Source organism: Oncorhynchus mykiss, chromosome 1 (genome assembly GCF_013265735.2).
Source record: "Oncorhynchus mykiss isolate Arlee chromosome 1, USDA_OmykA_1.1, whole genome shotgun sequence".
NCBI classification, from domain to species: Eukaryota; Metazoa; Chordata; class Actinopteri; order Salmoniformes; family Salmonidae; genus Oncorhynchus; species Oncorhynchus mykiss.
This window is the reverse complement of record NC_048565.1, coordinates 47,824,536-47,848,875: the sequence shown is the minus strand read 5'-3', so window position 1 is coordinate 47,848,875 and position 24,340 is coordinate 47,824,536. Positions and strand designations below refer to the sequence as shown.

Genomic DNA, 24,340 nt, shown 5'->3' with positions numbered 1-24,340 from the left:
GTTGGGTAAAAAAAATGTAAATTCAGTCAGAGTACTTATTTCCCCCCACAAATGTACATGATACTGTAGATGTACATATCTGTGTAGACCAAGCAATTATAAAGCAGTTTAAATGAGGTAGAGGGCCCACAGAGGTTGTTTTCTCGCTCACACAGAGACAGTAATGGATGTGTAACTGACTCTGTTCATTACCGACAGTTTCCTCCTACTGACACTCCCTTGCAGCTCTGGTAAACAAGAGTTAGACAACTACTGCTGCGTGTCTGTCTGCAGAGACTCACCTATCTCTTTACAGTGCCTTCAGAAAGTATTCACACCCCTTGTCTTTTTCCACATTTTTTGTTGTGTTACAAAGTGCGTTTAAAATGGATTTAATTGTATTTTTTTTTTGTCAAAGACCTACTCAAAATACTAACATTTGAAAAAACTATTATGAAAAATAAAACGCTAATATATCTTGATTAGATAAGTATTCAACCCCGAGTCAATATACACTATACATACAAAAAGTATGTCGATACCCCTTCAAATGAGTGGATTCAGCTATTTCAGCCACACCCGTTGCTGACAGGTGTATAAAACAAAGCACACAGTCATGCAGTCTACATTGACAAACACTGGCAGTAGAATGACCTTACTGAAGAGCTCAGTCATTTTCAACGTGGCACCGTCATAGGATGCCACCTTTCCAACAACTTAGTTCGTCAAATGTCTGCCCTGCTAGAGCTGCCCTGGTCAACTGAAAGTGCTGTTATTGTGAAGTGGAAATGTCTAGGAGCAACAACGTCTCAGCCGCGAAGTGGTAGGCCACACAAGCTTAACAAATGCGATTGGCGAGGGCTGAAGCGCGTAAAAATCGCCTGTCCTCGGTTTCAACACTCACTACTGAGTTCCAAACTGGCTCTGGAAGCAATGTCAGCACAAGAACTGTTCATCGGGAGCTTCAGACGCACACAAGCCTAAGATCACCATGCGCAATGCCAAGAGTTGGCTGGAGTGGTGTAAAGCTCGCCGCCATTGGACTCTGGAGTAATGGAAACGCGTTCTCTGGAGTGATCTGGCAGTCAGACGGACCAATCTGGATTTGACGGATGACAGGAAAACACTACCTGCCCCAATGCATAGTGACAACTGTAAAGTTTGATGGAGGAGGTTTAGTGGTCTGGGGCTGTTTTTCATGGTTCTGGCTAGACCCCTATACGTTCCAGTGAAGGGAAATCTTAACGCTACAGCATACAATTACATTCTAGACAATTCTGTGCTTCCAACTTTGTGGCAACAGTTTGGGGAAGGCCCTTTCCTGTTTCAGCTTGACAATGCCCCCGTACACAAAGCGAGGTCTGTACAGAAATGCTGTGTCGGGAAGAGTGTGGAAGAACTTGACTGGCCTGCACAGAGCTCTAACCTCAATCCCATCGAACACCTTTGGGATGAATTGGAATGCCGACTGTGAGCCAGGCCTAACCGCCCTACATCCGTGCCCAACCTCACTAATGCTCGTCGCTGAATGGAAGCAAGTCCTCGTAGAAATGTTCCAACATCTGGTGGAAAGTTTTCGCAGAAGAGTGGAGGCTGTTATAGCAGCAAAGGTGGGACCAACTCCATATTAATGCCCATGATTTTGGAACGAGATGTTCAACTAGCAGGTGTCCACATACTTTTGGTAATGTAGTGAATGTTAGAATCTCTAAGAGCTTTCCACGCCTGGATTGTGCAACATTTGCCCATTATTATTTTCAGAGTTCTTCAACTCTGTCAAATTAGTTGTTGATCATTGTAGGATGACCATTTTCAGGTCTTAGATTTTCAAGCAGAAAAAACTAACTCGGCCACTCAGGAACGTTCACTTTCTTCTTGGTAAGCAACTCCAGTGTAGGTTTGGCCTTGTGTTTTAGGTTATTGTCCTGCTGAAAGGTGAATTCATCTTCCAGTGTCTGGTGGAGAGCAGACTGAACCTCCTCTAGTATTTTGCCTGTACTTAACTCCATTCCTTTTATTTTTTTTTATCCTGAAAAACTCCCCAGTCCTTAATGATTACAAGCATAGCCACCACTATGCTTGAAAATATGGAGAGTAAAACTCAGTAATGTGTTATATTGGATTTGCCCCAAACATAAGTTAAAAAACGCTGCTGCTTCTTTATGGAACCAAACTCTTTCAAAACTTTTTAAAGAGACCGGCCCGTAGGCAAGTCTGAATCGCGTGAGGGTGACAGACAGTCAATTGACAGTCATGTCGGGGAATGTTTGGAGAGTAATCTGGCGAGCCTAGCTATACATTTAGCAGGCTATCTACCTTGAAAGGCAATAACAGAAAAGCTTCAAAGATATGGACTCTGGTAGAAATCTACGCAGTGGTGAGAAAAGCATGGAGCCGAATTGATCAAAGAAAGTGCCAATAGCATGGCTAATCTCATGACGGAGATAAGGAGTCTAGGTACAAAAATAAAAAAGAAGATGGACGAAATGAAGCTTAGTATTGAAAAAGGAATGAAATGTCAAGTTGATAATCATACAGTTTTGCTGACTCAACTGGAGAATAATAACAAGCAGCTACAAGACCACATAGCTCTTGAACTTGGACGTCTGGAGTCCCGTGTAGAATTCCTAGCATCTGGGAGAATAGGTGCTGCCAAAACAACAAAGTTCTATCATGTTTGCTGGACTTCCAGCTGATGAAAACGAGGACCTAAATCTCCAAAGTGAACCAGTTGACGTCGGTAGGCCTTAGGCTGCGAAACAGAGGTGATTGCAGTTGAGAGGACAAGGTCCCGGGGTTGTGAAGGTGGCGTGACGGTCCGTGAAGGAAAAAGTGGCTCTGTTATGAAACAAAATGAAGCTGCGAGGCCATCCTGATTATGACAAAGTCTTCCTTCGATCAGCCAAGTCCCACACCGATCGCCTGAACTTCAAGAAGCTGCTGAGGGAAATACCAGGAGGAAAGGACTATTTCGTCATGGGAAGCGGATGGGTCATGAAACGAGATCAACCAGAGGGACAATGTGGACAAGGACATGGGGTGGACAGACCTACGACATACTGAGGGGCTTCCCATCCCCTACGAGATTCGATTTCAAATCCGCATTGAAATGTTAACGGATGGACTACCTTAAACAATAAATTACGAATACCGATACTAAAATACTTAAACCCAGACAATATCTCAATAAATGAAAAGCATTTGCATCTGCAAGAAACTATTGATATTGAAGTTTATGTAATGGCATGGACTCAACATCAAAACTAATGTGAAAGCTCCCAGAGGCTCAGCGGGAATGGAAATATGTGTAAAGTTTGATATGATGAATGCAAATAAAATTGAAATTATCAATAAAGCCATAGAAGGAATTATTGGTTTGTGCTTTGAACATAGGGAGCCAGAATATTGTTTTGTTGTGTTTTCATGCAATTTGCCACCTGAACAGTCCACATGGGGTAGAGATGCATCCTCCCCCTATAGTAATTTGTTAAGTCAAGTACACCTATATACAGAAGCAGATGCTATTTACATACACTACGGGTCAAAAGTTTTAGAACACCTATTCTCATTTGTTGTTCTTTATTTTTACTATTTTCTACAATGTAAAATAATAATGAAGACATCAAACCTATGAAATAACACATGTGGAATAATGTAGTAACCAAAAAAGTGTTAAACAAATCAAAAAATATATTTTATATTTGAGATTCTTCAAATAGCAACCCTTTGCCTTGATGACAGCTTTGCACACGCTTTGCACAACCAGGTACTATGTCCATAACAGAGCAGTACGTAACTTTTTAGGTGTCCACACGTTTGCACCTATACCCTGCAATAACTGGGGACATGGGCTGGGAACCCTGTGAGGTGAAATGGAAGGCATGTATGGTGAGACTTTGGAATAGACTGTTGGACATGCCAACTGCCAGAATAGCTAGTCAAGTTTTTCAATGGGATCTATCCAGAGGTGGAGCCTGGGCAATTGAAATGTCTGACCTTTTTCAACAGTCTGACTGAACATCTGTACGAAAACCAAATTAAGGGAGACATAGATATGATTAAAAAAAAACTGTTAATACAATATGAAAAAAAAATGGGTGGAGGAGATGAATCATAAACCCAAATTGAGAACCTTTTGTTTGATTAAGGGTGAATTTGTGTGTGAGAGATATGTTATGTATAACCTACCTAAAAGCAAGAGATCGCTATGTGCACAGGTAAGATCAGGGATATTGCCTCTGCATATTGAAACAGGTCAGTATTGTGGTGAAATGGAAGATAAAAACCTATGTAACTATTGTGACCTCGAAGAAATAGAGAATGAAACTCATTTTATCCTCTATTGCCCTTTCTACCACAATATATGCTTGCTCTTATTCCAGAAAGAACACCAGATATACCCTGGCATTCTGTGGCTGAGAGATGAGGAGTAACTGAAATGTTTTTTTGTCCATTGTGTATTTCCGTTTGCAGAATATTTAGATAAAGCCTGGAATAAAAGAAAAAGGGCTACCTAAAATACAATTTTTAACTTCTATGTGGTAAATGGCATGTGTGTCTATAGATTGTGTATAGGCTTGTCTCCCATATGAATCTTCTATGTGGTAAATGGCATGTGTGTCTATAGATTGTGTATAGGCTTGTCTCCAATATGAATCTTCTATGTGGTAAATGGCATGTGTGTCTATAGATTGTGTATAGGCTTGTCTCCCATATGAATCTTCTATGTGGTAAATGGCATGTGTGTCTATAGATTGTGTATAGGCTTGTCTCCAATATGAATCTTCTATGTGGTAAACGGCATGTGTGTCTATAGATTGTGTATAGGCTTGTCTCCCATATGAATCTTCTATGTGGTAAATGGCATGTGTGTCTATAGATTGTGTATAGGCTTGTCTCCCATATGAATCTTCTATGTGGTAAATGGCATGTGTGTCTATAGATTGTGTATAGGCTTGTCTCCAATATGAATCTTCTATGTGGTAAATGGCATGTGTGTCTATAGATTGTGTATAGGCTTGTCTCCCATATGAATCTTCTATGTGGTAAATGGCATGTGTGTCTATAGATTGTGTATAGGCTTGTCTCCCATATGAATCTTCTATGTGGTAAATGGCATGTGTGTCTATAGATTGTGTATAGGCTTGTCTCCAATATTAATCTTCTATGTGGTAAATGGCATGTGTGTCTATAGATTGTGTATAGGCTTGTCTCCCATATGAATCTTCTATGTGGTAAATGGCATGTGTGTCTATAGATTGTGTATAGGCTTGTCTCCAATATGAATCTTCTATGTGGTAAATGGCATGTGTGTATATAGATTGTGTATAGGCTTGTCTCCAATATGAATCTTCTCTTTGTGCCAGACTGGGTTTAAATTCATTCGGTTTCTTTTTTTCTGTATTTATTATGTATGTTATGTATGTATGTATATTATTTTACTGCTCTAGGGATATAATAATTTTTTTGTATAACCTTATTTACTATTATGTATTGATTTTTACATGACATTTTTTCACTATTTATGCGATGTGCATTGCAGAGAACACCGGAAGAAGAATTATAATTTAATATCCACAGTGAATTATTGTAATGTTTGTTTATTTGTCAATTAATCCCATAAGGGATGGTGTGCCAATTGGCAATTTGACACAAAAATAAAATGTAACTCATTCATTCAAAATGTAATTCATGCTTTGCCACATTTTAGGGCAGTAATAATTTTAGTGCCTGGTTGCAAACAGGATACATGTTTTGGAATATTTTTTATTCTGTACAGGTTTCCTTCATTTCACTCTGTCACTTAGGTTAGTATTGTGGAGAAACTACTGTTGTTGATCCATCCTCAGTTTTCTCCTATCTCAGCCATTAAACTCTGTAACTGTTTTAAAGTCACCATTGGCCTCATGGAGAAATCCCTGAGCAGTTGCTTTCCTCTCCAGGCAACTGAGTTAGGAAGGACGCTTGTATCTTTGTAGTGACTGGGTGTATTGATACACCTTCCAAAGTGTAAGTAATAACTTCACCATGCTCAAAGGGATATTCAATGTCTGCTTTTTACATTTCTTACCAATCTACCAATAGGTGCCCTTCTTTAGAAGGCATTGGAAAACCTCCCTGGTCTTTGTGGTTGAATCTGTGTTTGGAATTCACTGCTCAACTGAGGGACCTTACAGATACTGGTATGTGTGGGGTACAGAGATGAACACTATTATTGCACACAGAGTGTTATAAACTTATTATGTGACTTGTTAAGCACATTTTTACTCCCAAACTTATTTAGGCTAGCCATAACAAAGGGGTTTAATACTTATTGACCCAAGACATTTCATCTTTTCTTTTTTTATTAATTATAAAAAAATATATATGTATATATTCCACTGACATTTATGGGGTATTGTGTGTAGGCCAGTGGTAAAACAAACTAAATGTAATCCATTTTAAATTCAGGCTGTAACAAAGCAAAATGTGGAAAAAGTCGAGGGGCGTGACTACTTTCTGAAGGCACTGTGTGTATGGTGAGGTCGAGAGCTCAGGTTGAAACAAACAAATAAAGTTGGACTAACCGTTCCTTCACTTTTAATCAAATCGTCCTTCGCTATGGTTACGCAGTATCGTTGCTTACAGTTTTCAAAATAAAAGCCTATTGTTAAATGTTGGAGTGTTGAGTCTTGTCCAACAGGGGTGGAATAGGATTTAGAGAATTACATTAATTCAAACAGTTCTCCCAGGAGACTGTGTGTGTCACTTCTTTGGTCCTTTCGAAGACAGAATCAAGGGAAAAAACACCAATTTGCATAGAGAAATAAGGTTCAGACAAATTGGGTGCATGTTTGCAACACACCATTGCTAAACCAGGAGTAGGCAATCCTGTTCCTGGAGTGCTGCAAGCCGTGCAGGATTTTGTCCCAACTAGGCACCACACTGAGCTACTTAGCTAATTGATCAGTTCAGTGATCGTCTAAATTCAACATATAATATTGATATGTGTCAACATTCTGAATTGTAATTGGTTGCATTCTGCCGCCGTATCATACTGCGATATGATTGGTTAAGAGGTCATTTTTTCCAGTTGATCCTGGCCGGAGACACATGAACATGCCAGTTATAGCTAACTAATAAAGAGCTACGTTTACAAAGAGAGGTCAAGCCTAGAGCTGTCCTATACCTGTGAAATGTCAAAGGGTGTAGTTTGATCGCTGCCCTAAAAGAGTTCCAGACTATAAACTTGTTTTTAAAAAGTTAACTTGAAATGCTTTGGTATCGAATTCATTTGACATGTTTTGATGTCATTGCTACAGTGAAAAGCTGAGTTGCTGAGAAATCTTTATTTTAAAAGTAACAGTATGTTGAGTCATTGTTTCAGAGTCTGTTATGTTGATGCAGTTGGTCCAGTATGCAGAATAAATGGTTACTTACCTTGAGTTCAAACTACAGAGCATGTATTGGTTGCATTCTACCGTCGTATTATACTGTGATATGATTGGTTAAGACCACCCAGGTCATGAGGTCATTTTTTCCAGTTGATCATGGCCGGAGACACATGAACATGCCAGTTATAGCTAACTAATAAACAGCTGTCGTCTTGAATTTTATTATTTTGTACAAAGCGTGCAAAACAAGACACAGCACACCTGGTCTTCCAGGTTAGTTCTTAAAAAACATGAAGTGCCCGCGGCACTACAGGACCAGGGTTGCCTATCCCTGAGCTAAACTGTCACACAGCAACAGGAGCACTTGACTGACAGGCCAAACGCCCATCCTCCCTCCCTGCCTTCCTCCATACCTCGCCTCAATCTCATTGACTCTGAAAGACACAAAAAAAAGGGATTTGTAGAGGGGGGTCCTTGGCAGAGAGAGACCAGACTCATTATTCTCATTGGCCATATGGAAACATGCTTTTGTGTACAGAGAGAGTGTCTGAAGACAGCGACGCTGAGGGCCTGTGTGTCTGGGTGAATGGTACAGGCTGACTCTAAGCATATGGCTGTCTATACTGGCAGGAGGGTTCCACAACCAAGGCCTCTGACCTGGCACACCACCACAGGGATCCTGCAGATTTGAGGCTGAGTCCCAAATGCCACCCTATTCCCTATATAGTGCACTACTTTTGACCAGGGCCTAGAGGAAGGGCCCATATGGCTCTGGTCAAAAGTAGTGCACTATATAGGGAATAGGGTACCATTTGAGATGCACAACTTGATCATGAATTGCTCCACTGGGCTTCATATATTGGTTAGACACATTAGAGCCCATATGTACTTATCAGCCTCTCCTTTTGCCATATTTTGAGAGTTGGCTCGGCAGCGTCTAGCCTTGTCATCTGATGGAGGAGTTTGGTGCTCTGTTTCAGCTCTAACCAAGGTCATTTGGGATGCGCTATTCTTTAGATTGGCTTTCAGACAAGCCTCGAATGCATGATCTGCATATCCAGCCTTCTCTCGCAGTGTCCGAGCCTGAACCCATATGTCATATCCTGTGTGCAATATGCATTTTAAACACTTTACAGCAGCTACAATGTAACACGTGCAAGAACAGTAGTCGTAGGCAAACAGTTGTAGGGACGCGTTTCTAGTGTGTGTTGAGGGTCTGATTACGGCAAAGATATCAGATAGACGTGCTGCATTATGATTAGAACAAAAGTAGAGTAAGCGAGTCAGGTCGGTGTAATCACTTACTGTAGATGTTGATCAGGAGCTGGATGACGTGCTGGTGTCCGTGTATAGAGGCCAGGTGAAGCGCTGTATAGCCCTAACAGTCCCAAAACAAACAAATCAGTGTTATGAACTCAACTCTCATTTTGCTCATGCTGTGTTATAAAATCCAACGGGGATCTTAGAGCACCAGGTCTGTGGGAAGTGCTTTGGAATATGGATTGCGAACGGCAGTGTCACGTTCTGACCATCGTTCGTGTGTGTTTTCCTTGTTTTAGTGTTGGTCAGGACGTGAGCTGGGTGGGCATTCTATGTTGGATGTCTTGTTTGTCTATTTCTATGTCTGGCCTGGTATGGTTCTCAATCAGAGGCAGGTGTTAGTCATTGTCTGATTGGGAACCATATTTAGGTAGCCTGGGTTTCACTGTGTGTTTGTGGGTGATTGTCCTTGTTCCTGTCTCTGTGTTTGCACCAGATAGGACTGTTTAGGTTTTCACATTTCATTATTTTGTAGGTTATTCATGTATAGTTTTTTCCTTTTATTAAACAAACATGAATCATCATCACGCTGCGTTTTGGTCCGACTCTCCTTCACCCAAAGAAAACCGTTACAGGCAGAGTGAAGTATTTGTTAGCAGTTTATTTTTTAATAACCGGTGTGTCTCTCATTCTGTCCATCTGCATCAGTCTGAACGGTTCTATCTGTACATTCTGATATCGTCACTAACCAAATGACACGTCGTGCTTTGACGCGTGAGGAATCTTTGCGTTTACTCCCGTCTAATGTGGGCTACTACCCTTGACTCACACCGAGTCCTTCTCTGGCGTCATTATCATACGAAACACAGTGCTCCGAAACTTGAACGCCGTTTTCTTCGTCAGAGAGAAGTTAAGTGACAACCCGGGTGAGACTTTGATGTCAGTATTGATAGAGTAATGGGTCTGTGTGAGACGCTGGAACACAGTCATGCTGAACTCTTATCACAACAGAGACTTTATACGGGGCCCGGGAGACTCTTTGATCTAGAGTGCATCTAGGGAGCTATCAGACAAGCTGAAACACCGTACTGTGACTGTTTCCTCTGTGTTTCTTTCTGGTCACTTTCCTTCCAAATGGGTCTTTAAATCCAATTGTCCACTGAAAATAGGTGTGGATGGATGTGAGCGTGTGGATGTTGAGCAGATTAATATGCTGTGCATAAACGTAATGCACTTAACATACTGTACTGTGTAAGTATGTATTGGGAGGTCTACATTTGTATGGGTATTAAAAACATGCTCCGGTACTTTGGCAACTAAGTATGTTTTACACCTCTGCTTTGGGCTGGGATGTGTCATACATGTAGAATTACTGTTTTAACTCAATTAGCCACAAAATCCCTAGTTTGAAAGCAACTGTTTTCTTGAAGTTGTGCCGCGCCATTTTCCCTACATGTCCCCCCCCACGTGGGCCAGCCCCCTAGCAATTCAAGTTCAAGCAAATGAGCTCCAGCCCCTCCCATTTGAGTGACAACTAGTTAGAGGCCTGCCCAGCTTTATCCAATGAGGTTGCAGGGGGGGCCCCAACAGCTCAGTAGACACAGCAGAGAGAGAAAGAGCAATGACGTGATGCACATATCTGCACATATGTGACATGGTTAGAGCTGTTGCGGTGACTGTATTACCGCCACACCGGGCAGTCATGACCGCAGTAAAATTCTACGTGACCGTTGAGGCAAGGTAATCTCCTCTTATGCACTCTGGACATCATCAGGTTGCTAATGGCCTGGTACGCGGGGCTCTATTGTCCCTCTAAATAACTCTGTCATCGATGCAAATGCGATTGAAAATCACATCAAACACTTATCATCAAAACAGTATGTACTTTTAAAAACTCACCTCACGGTGAATGATCAATTGGAAGAAAGATGTTCAATAACAGGTTAAAACTGAGTGGAAAACATGGTTGCTGTGGATGTTGTTTCAAAGCCTAACACCACGAAATGGACAGCTCTTTCTAAGGTGATGATTAATTCAAAACATCCATATGCATATTAGAGCTTATGTATAAGCATAGGCCTATATACAGTGCATTTGGAAAGTAGTCAGACCCCTTTAATTTTTCCACATTTTGTTACGGTACAGCTTTATTCTATTATGGATTAAATTATTATTTTGTATTATAAAGACAAAGCAAAAACAGTCTTTTGGGAACTGTTGCTAATTAATTAAAAATAAAAACAGAAATGCCTTATTTACCTAAGATTCAGAAACTTTGCTATGAGCCTCGAAATTGAGCTCAGGTGCATCCTGTTTCCCTTGATCAGTAAAAGGCACATGACAGCCCGCTTGGAGTTTACCAAAAGGTACCTAAAGACTCTCAGACCGTGAGAAATTCAATTCTCTGGTCTGATGAAACCAAGATTGAACTCTTTGGCCTGAATGCCAAGCGTTACGTCTGGAGTGAACCTGGCACCATCCCTACGGTGAAGCATGATGGTGGCAGCATCACGTTGCGGGGATGTTTTTCAGCGGCAGGGACTGAGAGACTAGTCAGGATCGAGGGAAAGATGAACGGAGCAAAGTACAGAGAGATCCTTGATGAAAACCTGCTCCAGAGCGATCAGAACCTCAGACTGGAGCGAAGGTTCACCTTCCAACAGGACAACTACCCTAAGCACACATCCAAGACAACACAGGAGTGGCTTCGGGTCAAGTCTCTGAATGTCCTTGAGTGGCCCAGCCAGAGCCCGGACCTGAACCCGATCTAACATCTCTGGAGATACCTGAATAGCTGTGCTACTTTCAAAATGTGGAAAACGTCAAGGGGTCTGAATACTATCCGAATGCACTGTATATTCAATTGATTTATTAAACTTTTTTTAAATGTAGATGTTCCAAAGGCACCCATCAGCGGCTTGTATGTGGCTTGTATTCGTTGAGGCCCGGCAATGCTAAACGTGTTTATGTTAATTAACGGTCAATTTAACACGAGACCGGCATTCTTTTGCATGACAATAATCGTCTGACAAAATGTCATGACCACCACAGCCCTAGACATAGTACGCCGTTTTCAGGGACCACTTTTGGCTCGTGAGCGCTACTTTCAGAACTACTGGCTAAAAAAGTATACAAAAGTACTTGAGAATCTCTTTAAGGCGGGTAAAAGAAAAACAGTAAATATATGTGTGGTAGGAGCTATAGCATACAGAAGGCATGTACTGTAGATACTGTATGCTGCTTTTTCAAGGTAAAGGAGACCACCTTTCACTTCTACAATTTCCAGAAAGTTCAAAGCCCCTTTAATGTGTACTTTGAGCTTTACATTGGAGGTAAAGGGCGTTTAACTAGGGGTTTCGAGGGAGCAGGGTGAGATCAAGGCACAGTATATGAATTCAGCGGGAATCCAACTCTGTCGTTGGTAGGCTAGCTTGTTTTGTTACTTGTCCAAGACAACCCATAAGCTACTGACGTAAGCCCACTGACAAACAGGGAGACGATCTAAACAGACACAGAATACCCTCTCCTTTCACTGATACACGCTGACTTTGCCATGTCAGAGAGTACAAGTTTCAGTTCATTCTGATTGTGGACACGAACCCTCCATGTATGATAACAGTTAATTCAACGACCCAATGTAACTTCACCCCTCTCCTACTCCTGTCTGTTGAATGCCTATGGTGGGCAGACTGGTATTGACTTACTTCTGTATGCCTGTTTGTATGAGTCCTACAGCCCACACATCCTGTCTCCAAACACACGTGAGGGGATATTGCTATAAGGCGTGACAGCTCTCCTTTACCATATTCATGACCACTATAGTATGGACTCATTTCAAATGTGTATTAGAGTATTACAATATAACTTACCCCCTTCAGAGCAGAACGTGTCGACAGTCAAATCGCCAGGCATGGAGAAGGCCAGAGGAATACAGGGAGAATTAGAAAACATCAAGAGACAGAGGCACAACCTCATTTTACACTACCAACACAGGTCATTTGACTTTGTAAATTGTTTGTCAATGCTCATTTCATATTTTGGTATTTTTGGTATTTTATTAGGATCCGCATTAGCTGTTGCGAAAGCAGCAGCTACTCTTCCTGGGGTCCACACACAACATTAAACATGACATAATACAGAACATTAATAGACAAGAACAGCTCAAGGACAGAACGACATATATGTTTTAAAAAAATATTTAAAAAAGAAGGCAAATGTAGCCAACATATCAATGCATACACACAAACTCTCTAGGTCGAATAGGAGAGAGGCGTTGTGCTGTGAGCTGTTGCTTTATCTGTTTTTTTAAACCAGGTTTGCTGATTATTTGAGGAAATCTGATGGAACGGAGGTCGATGCAATAAATGCTCTATATAAAACTGTACACTTTTTTGAAACTGTGAAAAGACCCCTGGTGGCATGTCTGGTGGGATAAGTGTGTGTGTCAGGGCTGTGTGTAAGTTGACTATGCAAACAATTTGGGATTTTCAACACATTAATGGTTCATATAAAAATAAGAAGTGATGCATATAAAGTGCATATACAGTTGAAGTTGGAAGATTACATACACCTTAGCCAAATACATTTAAACTCGGTTTAGACCATTCCTGTCATTTAATCCTCGTAAAAATTCCCTGTCTTAGGTCAGTTAGGATCACCACTTGATTTTAAGAATGTGACATGTCAGAATAATAGTAGAGAGAATGATTTATTTCAGCTTTTATTTCACTCAATTAGTATTTGGTAGCATTGCCTTGAAATTGTTTAACTTGGGTCAAACGTTTCGGGTAGCCTTCCACAAGCTTCCCACAATAGGTTGGGTGATTTTTGGCCCATTCCTTATGATAGAGCTGGTGTAACCGAGTCAGGTTTGTAGGCCTCCTTGCACACACACTTTTTCAGTTCTGCCCACAAATTTTCTATAGGATTGAGGTCAGGGCTTTGTGATGGCCACTCCAATACCTTGACTTTGTAGTCCTTAAGCCATTTTGCCACAACTTTGGAAGTATGCTTGGGGTCATTGTCCATTTGGAAGACCCATTTGCGACCGAGCTTTAACTTCCTGACTGATGTCTTGAGATGTTGCTTCACTATATCCACATAATTTCCCTACCTCATGATGCCATCTATTTTGTGAAGTGCACCAGTCCCTCCTCCTGCAAAGCACCCCCACAACATGATGCTGCCACCCCCGTGTTTCACGGTTGGGATGGTGATCTTCGGCTTGCAAGCCTGGTCATTATGGCAAAACAGTTCTATTTTTGTTTCATCAGACCAGAGGACTTTTCTCCAAAAAGTACAATCTTTGTCCTCATGTGCAGTTGCAAACCGTATTCTGGCTTTTTTCTGGCGGTTTTGGAGCAGTGGCTTCTTCCTTGTTGAGTGGCCTTTCAGGTTATGTCGGTATAGGACTTGTTTTACTGTGGATTTAGATACTTTTGTACCTGTTTCCTCCAGCATCTTCACAAGGTCCTTTTGTTGTTGTTCTGGGATTGATTTGCAGATGTCCTAACCGACTTGCCAAAACTATAGCTGGTTAACAAGAAATTTGTGGAGTGGTTGAAAAACGTGCATGTAAGTGTATGTAAACTTCCGACTTCAACTATAGCAGCCCTAGGGCTATTCATATTTCTAGCATTTGCATATGCATTTTGCGGTACTGGCCACAGTGAGGTCAGGGACTACTTACATGCTTTGTAGAGATGGTGAGGATTGTGTGTCATAGGAAGGGGCAGGAGGTAAGAGGAGAGCAAATTCGTTTTTAATCTTGTTCACAATATCATTTTTCAAATAAATATATATACATTACCAGTCAAAAGTTTGGACACCTACTCATTCAAGAGTTTTTTTTGTGTTTTTTTTACCAAGACATCAAAACTATGAAATAACACATATGGAATCATTTAGTAACCAAAATAGTCACCTGGAATGCTTTTCTAACAGTCTTGAAGAAGTTCCCACATATGCTGAGCACTTATTGGCTGCTTTTCCTCCACTCTGCGGTCCAACTCATCCCAAACCATCTCAATTGGGTTGAAGTCAGGTGATTGTGGAGGCCAGGTCATCTGATGCAGCACTCCATCACTCTCCTTGGTCAAATAGCCCATACACAGCCTGGAGGTGTGTTTTGGGTCATTGTCCTGTTGAAAAACAAATGATAGTCCAACTAAGAGCAAACCAGATGGGATCGTTTATCACTGCAGAATGCTGTGGTAGACATGCTGGTTCAGTGTGCTTTGAATTGTAAAGGAATCACAGACAGTGTCACCATAAAAGCACCCCCACACCATCACACTACCTCCTCCATGCTTCACAGTGGGAACCACACTTGCAGAGATCATCAGTTCACCTACTCTGTGTCTCACAAAGACACAGTGGTTGGATCCAAAAATCTCAAATTTGGACTCATCAGACCAAAGGACAGATTAATTGCTCGTGTTTCTTGGCCCAAGCAAGTCCCTTCTAATTATTAGTGTCCTTCAGTAGTGGTTTATTTGCAGCTATTCAACCTCGAAGGCCTGATACACGCAGTCTCCTGTGAACAGTTGATGTTGAGATGTGTCTGTTACTTGAACTCTGTGAAGAATTGATTTGGGCTGCAATCTGAGGTGCAGTTAACTATAATGAATTCATCCTCTGCAGCAGAGGTACAGTAACTCTGGGTCTTCCTTTCATGTAGCGGTCCTCATGAGAGCCAGTTTCATCATAGCGCTTGATGGTTTTTGCGACTGCACTTGAAGAAACTTTCAAAATTCTTGAAATGTTCCGGATTGACTGACCTTCATGCCTTAAAATAATGATGGACTGTAATTTCTCTTCGCATATTTGAGCTGTTCTTGCCATAATATGGACTTGGTATTTTACCAAATAGGGCTATCTTCTGTACACCACCCCTACTTTGTCACAACACAACTGATTGGCTCAAACGCATTAAAAAGGAAAGAACTTCCACAAATTAACACACCTATTAATTGAAATGCATTCCAGGTGACTACCTCATGAAGCTGGTTAAGAGAATGCCAAGAGTGTGCAAAGCTGTCATCAAGGCAAAGGGTGGCTACTTTGAAGATTTTCAAATTTGATTTGTGAAAAACTTTTTTGGTTACTACATGATTCCGTATGTGTTATTTCATAGTTTTGATGTCTTCACTATTATTCTACAATGTATAGATAGTAAAAATAGTAAAAATAAAGAAAAACCCTTGAATAAGTAGGTGTGTGCAAACGTTTGACACGTACTGTATGTGTATATATACAGTCGTGGCCAAAAGTTTTGAGAATGACACAAATATTAATTTTCAAAGTCTGCTGCCTCAGTTTGTATGATGGCAATTTGCATATACTCCTGAATATTATGAAGAGTGATCAGATGAACTGCAATTAAATGCAAAGTCCCTCTTTGCCATGCAAATTAACTGAATCCCCCCCAAAAATGTCCACTGCATTTCAGCCCTGCCACAAAAGGACCAGCTGATATCATGTCAGTGATTCTGTCATTAACACAGGTGTGAGTGTTGACAAGGACAAGGCTGGAGATCACTCTGCATTGCTGATTGAGTTCGAGTAACAGACTGGAAGCTTCAAACGGAGGGTGGTGCTTGGAATCATGGTTCTTCCTCTGTCAACCATGGTTACCTGCAAGGAAACACGTGCTGTCATCATTGCTTTGCACAAAAAGGGCTTCACAGGCAAGGATATTGCTGGCAGTAAGATTGCACCTAAATCAACCATTTATCGGATCATCAAGAACTTCAAGGAGAGCGGTTCAATTGTTGTGAGAAAGGCTTCAAGGCGCCCAAGAAAGTCCAGCAAGCGCCAGGACCGTCTCCTAAAGTTGATTCAGCTGCAGGATCGGGGCACCACCAGTATAGAGCTTGCTCAGGAATGGTAGCAGGCAGGTGTGAGTGCATCTGCACGCACAGTGAGGCGAAGACTTTTGGAGGATGGCCTGGTGTCAAGAAGGGCAGCAAAGAAGCCACTTCTCTCCAGGAAAAATATCAGGGACAGACTTATATTCTGCAAAAGGTACAGGGATTGGACTGCTGAGAACTGTGGTAAAGCATGATGGAGCACCTTGTCATAAGGCAAGTGATAACTAAGTGGCTCGGGGAACAAAACGTCGATATTTTGGGACCATGGCCAGGAACTTCCCAGACCTTAATCCCATTGAGAACTTGTGGTCAATCTTCAAGAGGCGGGTGGACAAACAAAACCCCACAAATTCTGACAAACTCCAAGCATTGATTATGCAAGAATGGGCTGCCATCAGTCAGGATGTGGCCCAGAAGTTAATTGACAGCATGCCAGGGCGGATTGCAGAGGTCTTGAAAAAGAAGGGTCAATACTGCAAATATTGACTCTTTGCATCAACTTCATGTAATTGTCAAAGCCTTTGACACTTGTAATTATACGTCAGTATTCCATAGTAGCATCTGACAAAAATATCTAAAAACACTAAAGCAGCAAACTTTGTGGAAATGTATGTGTCACTCTCAAAACTTTTTGCCACGACTGTATCTGTGTATATATATATATATATATATATATATATATATATATATATATATATATATATATATATATATATATATATAATGGACTAAGGTGAACTGGGCAATACCATATCTATGTGATGCATTGCATGTCAACATTGTGTGTCCTCCCTTTCAAGTTCAGCTGACAGCGATGGCTCTTTAATGTCAGATGAAAGCTGACTTGGGGGATAACACACACACATGAAATTCATCGGCAGTCAAAGAAAAAGCTACAAAACCCTCTAAACCGCCTCCAGTGAATGGAGTATGTTCAGTGAATCCAACAGTTTCACAGCACTTAAAGCCATTCTATGAATTATAGATTTTTGATTTGCTTTCTGCTTTGGCTGAAAAGCCGTTTCATCAGTGCCATTACCACTGTAACGATTAGAGACAAAAAAGTGAATTATGTAATTATAGAGCCAATAACTGACTTGTCCGGTTTACTTTGCTCTGGTAAGGATTAAACATTATCTCTCCTGTGTGTGTACACATCGCATCATAACCAGGCAGCGGTCTGCGAGGACAGGAGATTAACACTTAGAGAGGCAGACGCTAAATTGAATTCTACAGGCCCATGGCTGTCTGAGAAGCCATTAAGTAATCACAACATTGCCCCTTCAAATAAATCCACCACCCACCTGCCTCTGCTGCCTCTCTACATACAAGGCAGCAGGGTTTGTGTGTGGTATGGTTTTCCATTTTATTTACTGTGAAGGCAAACTTAGCCCCGGGCTGAGAAAATAACAAAACTCTCAAATGTCTATATCAGCCCCAAAATGAATGACAAAAAGAGTATGATGTGATAGATAAAAGAGAAATTAGCATTTTTAAAATAACGAAATGACAGAAAACAAACAATGAATATTTTCACACTACTTAAACCAGATAGGGAGGGATTGAGTGAAAATCCTTATGAGGTAATGCTTAACTGATATTTATTTAGTGCTGCACATTAGACAATGTCAGTTGTCTTGGGGACATTGACTTGGGGTGGAATGGGTTTAAGTGTAGCTAGAGACTGTGCACCAGATAATGTAATATAACATACGAGTTTTGGTGTAAAGCCCCATACCAACCGCTGCCATAGAATTTTCAAATAACCTGTATTTGGCGATACCTTTTTAGTTGTCGATTCGGGCAAAGAAGTATATTATAAATTATTGTGTCCAGTTGCAGGTGGTTCATTTGAATTTAGAAAATGCTCTGTTAGTAACCCTTTCCACTCACAGCCCGAGTCATCCCGTATACAGATTTTGTCATTGATAAGTGCATAAATTGGAATGCAGATGCTGTACAGTAACATGCTGTACATGACGTCAGAGCGCCTGTTCTCCGTTTCGCAGCGCTGTATTGGTTTTGACTGCCCGCATCTCTACCGCTAATTGGGCTACTTTTGCACATTTGTTGTTGTCTGATTGAACCAAAAATCTTTAGTTATATCAAATTTTCTGGTGTACAATCTGTAGCTAGCTTATGTGGTGCACTGCTTTATCAAACCAGCAGCCCAGAGTCGAGGAGAAGTTCCTTCGGAAGCCTTTGGACTAAAACACCACAGGGAAACGGAAGTATAACCTCAGCGGGAATTTTAAAGAGTAGTCACACCTGTACATCTCTATGTGTGTGTGTGTGTGTGTGTGTGTGTGTGTGTGTGTGTGTGTGTGCGCGTCTGCATCTGTGGTGGACAATCGACGGACATAGAAAATGATAACTGCGTGAGGAGATGCGGTAGCTGTGGCCTGTATGAGGTGCGAGCGAGTAAGGCGTCAGTGTGAACTGAAGTCATTGACCCTTCACAGCCCGACACCACCTGTCACTGCGGCGTTCGCTCACCGATCTGATGTTGACGTCCACGCCGGTGCGAGCCATCATGTCCACAGCCTCCACGCAGCCTTGCTTGGTTGCCCAGTGAAGCGCCGTCTGAGAAGACGCACAGACAGAGGGGAGGGGCCAGTCATTCAACACTGAGACTGCTCCTACCATACGCACCCACTGAGTGACTGACTGGCTGGGTGGAATCCTGACTAGGAACTAGGCTACGTAACATGTAAATAAAGCACTGATGCCAATGGGAGATTTGTGCAGAGGTTTGAGTTGAGTTTTTTTTTGTGTACATAACTAATAAGGTATTGTATGGTCACAGATACTATTCCAAATATTTAATGAAGGCATATTTCTTGAGTAAAATTTCAGTTAGGACTTACTACGTTTCAAGGTTACAATAGAAGGGATATCCGCTCCTCACTCAGGCCAACTGTCAATTAATATAAGAAGAATTGTACGTCTACACAGCCTCCACAACAGCAGTGACACAAAAATGAAAAAACACGAACGGCTCATTTAAATAAAATGTCCCTTTGAATTGAATTCATGCCTAATTTGCCTAAACAGATTTGGCTGTGAAGAATGGCCAGGCACTGTGTCTGCTCTGTAATAAGCTGGCTTAATTCGGCCCAATGTTGAGTTTATTGATGCCTCACTAAAGAGCCAGATTCAAGGACAGTTATCCAATTTCTATTGTGTAGAACTGAATGAGTCCAAATCAGATCATTTCATGTATTATAATGAATCGACTGGTAACTAGCTACACAATTAGGGAACACAACAGTCTAATGGGAGAGAAAGAGGAACACGTTGTACACACACCCACACAAACAGAGTCATTGAAGCCCATCTATAATATTGATGTTTAATTCTATATACTTACAAACTTGATGTCCAATTCACGGGGACAGAAGAAAAACAAGACGAAAGGAAGGAAGGAGTGAAAGTTTAATGTAGGATCACTGTTCTAACCATTCTAATCAATCACAATGTGATACACGGTGGGCATCATAACCTGTGTATCCCTTTGTATTATGTCCGGATTCCATCCCTGTTCTGCCTTTCTCCAGAGCAGCTATTCTTATTGTCCGCGTGGACGTATTGATGTAGAGCCGGGACGCTAGCTATTCCCCTCCGTCCACATTCCCAGTCGAAGCACATCAAAGTAGAGAGAGGTGAGAGGAGAGGCATGCTTTGATGGGTTCACTCTCTGACATGTCCATTCATTGACACCTTTGGTCCTATTCTGTTCAGATTTGGCATGGGTTCAAACTAAACCCTTCAATCAACAAGAGTTCCCCGTAATCTTCCTTTTAAGATTAAGATAGTCCCCATAGAGAATGCAGGGAACTATAGTAACAGTAATCTTCTTGTCCTTCTGAACTGATTCTTTGTATCTTGTAACACTGAGATGGTTAAAACTCTTTCCACCCCATCCCTTTCATAAGGACACACAGCATCAACCCTGGCCTTTCCACCCCATCCCTTTCATAAGGACACACAGCATCAACCCTGGCCTTTCCTACCCCGTCCCGCTCCCTACCAACCTCACACTGTCACTACACTGTCACTACCATGTTGCGGTACAGTAGATTAGATGAAACAAATAGAACAGTGTTTCCCACTGGTTTCCAAGCGTTTAATTATCTCTCGCCAATATATATCATTCAGCCAACAACCGAGAGCGCGGAAATCTAGCAGAAACCAATGGCTGGGAGGAGGGGGGGGGGGGAATGTCTGTCTGCGGGATAGCTAACGGGAGTTATTTTTGGGTGCCTGCAGCAGCCCCCTTTAAGTGTGTGTGTGGGGAGCGCATGCATGCGTGTGTGTGTGTGTGTTAATGTAGACTGACCACTGCGCGCGTCGAGGCGGGATGCTGCCAAGCTGCTTTACCCAGGCCTGGTTTCATTACAAGGTGCTAACCGAGCTCTGTGATGCCTGTTGGGGTTCTTCCGTCACTCCGTCAGACTGTTTGGCCTCCCCAACGCTCCAGACACAAACTGATTAAAAAAAACGCTTCTCCATCCAGGTCTGGAGCTACTGTCACTCTCCATGTTATGATGAGCAACTGTGACCAGTATGACTGTCCACTTTACATCAACGATTTAAAAAAAATAATAAAAAATGAAATAAATGTTTTGCGGTTACACTTATAGGATTAGTAATGATGCACATAGTTGCTGAATACAATACAATCGAACAGTATCATATTGTGTTTAAACCAGTACCTACTGTTTACAAAATGTCCCATGTTAGTTAGCATTATGGCACACCATAAATTGCATTAGATTTACTGTGGCCGTAAGGTACAACCTTTCTTTAAAACAGGGTGTTTTAAATCCGGCCCATGAATAGAGAGAGAAGCCTTCTGGGAGGTATCTGCCATGCATCATGGGACAGTTTGACAACAGTGACCCTGTTCAAACTGGTAACTGCCATCCGACCGTCTGCTACCATCAGATTGGCATCTGTGGCCCTTTAGTGGGTGGTATTCTGGTACAGGGACGAACAACAAAACCAGTTCCCAATGCCTCGCTGAAAGCAGCAGGAAAAAGAACATCAAAAAGGCGTAAATTCCACTTCTTCCATTTTGATCAAGTGAAGCATAAAAAGAAATGTAATAATCTCAAGTGGCAAGGGTTTACACCATTGATGTTGTTACTTCTGCATGGTGGGGCCCATGGAGCTGATATCGGGGGGGGCTATACAAACTGACTGAAGGAGGGAGAGTTGTAGGAGAGGCCATATGGACGAGGTCTTTTGCTTTGGAGCCTTTCAATAGACAGCTTAGCGCTTGTTTATGCAGTCTCACTCAACGCTGTGTGAAATTCCTGCTCTGGCTTCAGCAGTTGCCTTTCAAAGCCGGACTGTGGCAATAGGCTACCATATGCTCTGCTGGTTGAAACATTCTCAACAGACATACCTCAACAAAGTTTTCATAGCAAGTGAAATAATGCCTTTGTGTTGTAGCATACTGGTGTGGAGCCAGTTAGAGAGAAAGTATTGGTTGGGGTTCAACTAAACCAAAGTAATGCTGCATTTCTGTACAAATGACAGTGGCAGTGAAATTCTGTGTTTAAACACACCAAATGTTCAAACAAAAAACCTACATAAAATTTAAAAAACACTGCAAAGTTCATGGAATTGTTTCATTCTACGAAAAAACGATCAGTAGCTCTCATCTGGTGAGGACAGTATAGTGGTATAAATCTGCCTTCAGGCAGTGAAAGCTGTGTGTTTTTTCAACTTTTAATTACCATTCAATTACAATATCATTACACACCATGATCATCTGGGCTCCGGCGTCATGTCTGCATCCCAAATGGCACCCTAGTCTCTTAAGTAGCTCTATGGGCCCTGATGAAAAGTAGTGCATTATATAGGGAATACGGTGTCATTTGGGACCTAGCCCATGACTACAGAGTGAGCTAAACTCAGTGGATACAGTCATTTGGATTCTCTGGCCCATTACACTGACTGACCGTAATACTAAACAAAACCTCAGACGCCTGAAGAAAGGCTTGATAAAAAATAACCAGCCCTGTAGGACAATACAGTGTGTGTGTGTGTGTGTGTGTGTGTGTGTGTGTGTGTGTGTGTGTGTGTGTGTGTGTGTTTGACTGTAGGGTGATAGGGAGAACCAAGGCATGTCAGAATGTAGGGTGGTGTGTTTTTGTGCCTTGCAAAACAATTTCAGCTTTTTGTTTGTTTTGTAGATAAACATATGCTGTCATGCCCTGATTTGTTTCAACTTTCTTTGTGCTTGTCTCCACTCCCCTCCAGGTGTCACCTATCTTCCCCATTATCCCCTGTGTATTAATACCTGTGTACTCTGTTTGTCTGTTGCCAGTTTGTTTGTTCGTAGAACCTACCAGCGTTTTGTTTCCCTGCTCCCGCCTGTTCCTTACTCCTGTTTTCTAGTTTCCCGGTTCTGCCTGTTCTGCCTGCCTTGACCCCTGCCTGCCTTGACCTGTCATTTGCCTGCCCCTGTATAAAGAATAAACTTCAGTTTCTTCAACACTGTCTGCACCTGGGTCATACCTTAAAAGTTGATACATGTCAGAAATTGGATGTTGGTGTGAATCCCATTTAGTAGACTTCTGAATAAATGTTCTTCCTGTTTTAAAGAACAGCGAGACACCCAACCTTTGTCCAATCTTTGACACTGCCAGAGCACTATGAAAGAGCACTATGAATTATCAATGCTTAGCTAATTGAAATAAAAGTATTGGGGATGTTTTGTTTTAGCTGTAAGCCAGCAGCAACATGTTTGATCAGTACAGAAAGGAGGCACATGGACCATGTAAAAATACCACTACTCACCCCCTTGGTTTCCAGCAGCAGGTTAACACAAAACAGTTGTAGAACGGCCATCGGGCAGTACAGTTCATAGGAGAAAGAGAATATTGAATATTATGGTTCTTGTTAGAGTATAAGACGTCATTCCTATAGGAGTATTAATATTAATAGTGTTCAGTTTTGTCTGCAGAATTTGTCAATAATGTATTATTTGATCATTTTAATCATTTACAAAAATTAAACCTATCATGGTTCACAACAGCTGGTTGTTGAGATTTTTTAACACCTTCCACCTTTAATCTTGGATAGAATCATAGGTTTTGGAAAGGGGGATAACCTGTCCTTTGGAAAGGGGGATAACCTGTCCTTTGGAAAGGGGGATAACCTGTCCTTTGGAAAGGGGGATAACCTGTCCTTTGGAAAGGGGGATAACCTGTCCTTTGGAAAGGGGGATAACCTGTCCTTTGGAAAGGGGGATAACCTGTCCTTTGGAAAGGGGGATAACCTGTCCTTTTTTGTCACATGTTCTTCTCTAATCTGGCTCTCCTGTCCCTCTGATAAAGGTGGGGAGTCTCTCTCCCTCCATCTCTCTGTCCCTCCACCTCTCCATCCTCCCTCATTTCGTCATGCTAAGAAGTTTACTAACTGCTTGTTTGTTGTAGCTGAAGCGTCTGATTTCCTTAAGACCATTGTTTTGTAAGTGCTCCCACTCGAACGCCAGAGCTTCAGTGGGAAGGGAGGGATTGGTTTAACCAGCCAGCGGACCGGTCAGATAGAAATCAATACAGGCGTGTTAGCCAATAGGTGGAGGAGAGGGGCTGTCGATGCACACTGGAGAGAGTAGTGCAGTATATTTAGTGGGGGTCTGAAGAATTGAAACCTGTGTCATTTGAGTCCACCGCCTGTTTCCCCCATTACACAAGGGGTAAATCAAGGAGGCCATTTGAAGAGTAGAGGATATACACTTAATATGTTGACGTCACACTAAGTTTCCTTCGTACAGTTTGGCATAGTACTGACTATTCAAGAAGGAACTATGTATTTGTTTTGGTAAAACATCAAACTGCAGAA

At 41.8% G+C, this 24,340-nt stretch overlaps 1 protein-coding gene across 1 annotated transcript in view; it reads right to left on the bottom strand.

Annotated features, from left to right (window-relative positions):
- The window catches only part of LOC110524181 (ankyrin repeat domain-containing protein SOWAHC), a 26,624-nt gene extending 2,284 nt beyond the window's left edge, over positions 1–24,340 (bottom strand). Inside the window, exons 1-5 of the mRNA XM_036979069.1 lie at positions 19,986–24,340; positions 19,854–19,856; positions 18,980–19,066; positions 12,482–12,484; positions 8,658–8,730 (exon numbers count right to left, since the gene is read on the bottom strand). Coding sequence (XP_036834964.1) covers positions 8,658–8,730; positions 12,482–12,484; positions 18,980–19,018 — 115 coding nt within the window. The 5' untranslated portion in view covers positions 19,019–19,066; positions 19,854–19,856; positions 19,986–24,340. The remainder of the gene's footprint in view (positions 1–8,657; positions 8,731–12,481; positions 12,485–18,979; positions 19,067–19,853; positions 19,857–19,985) is intronic.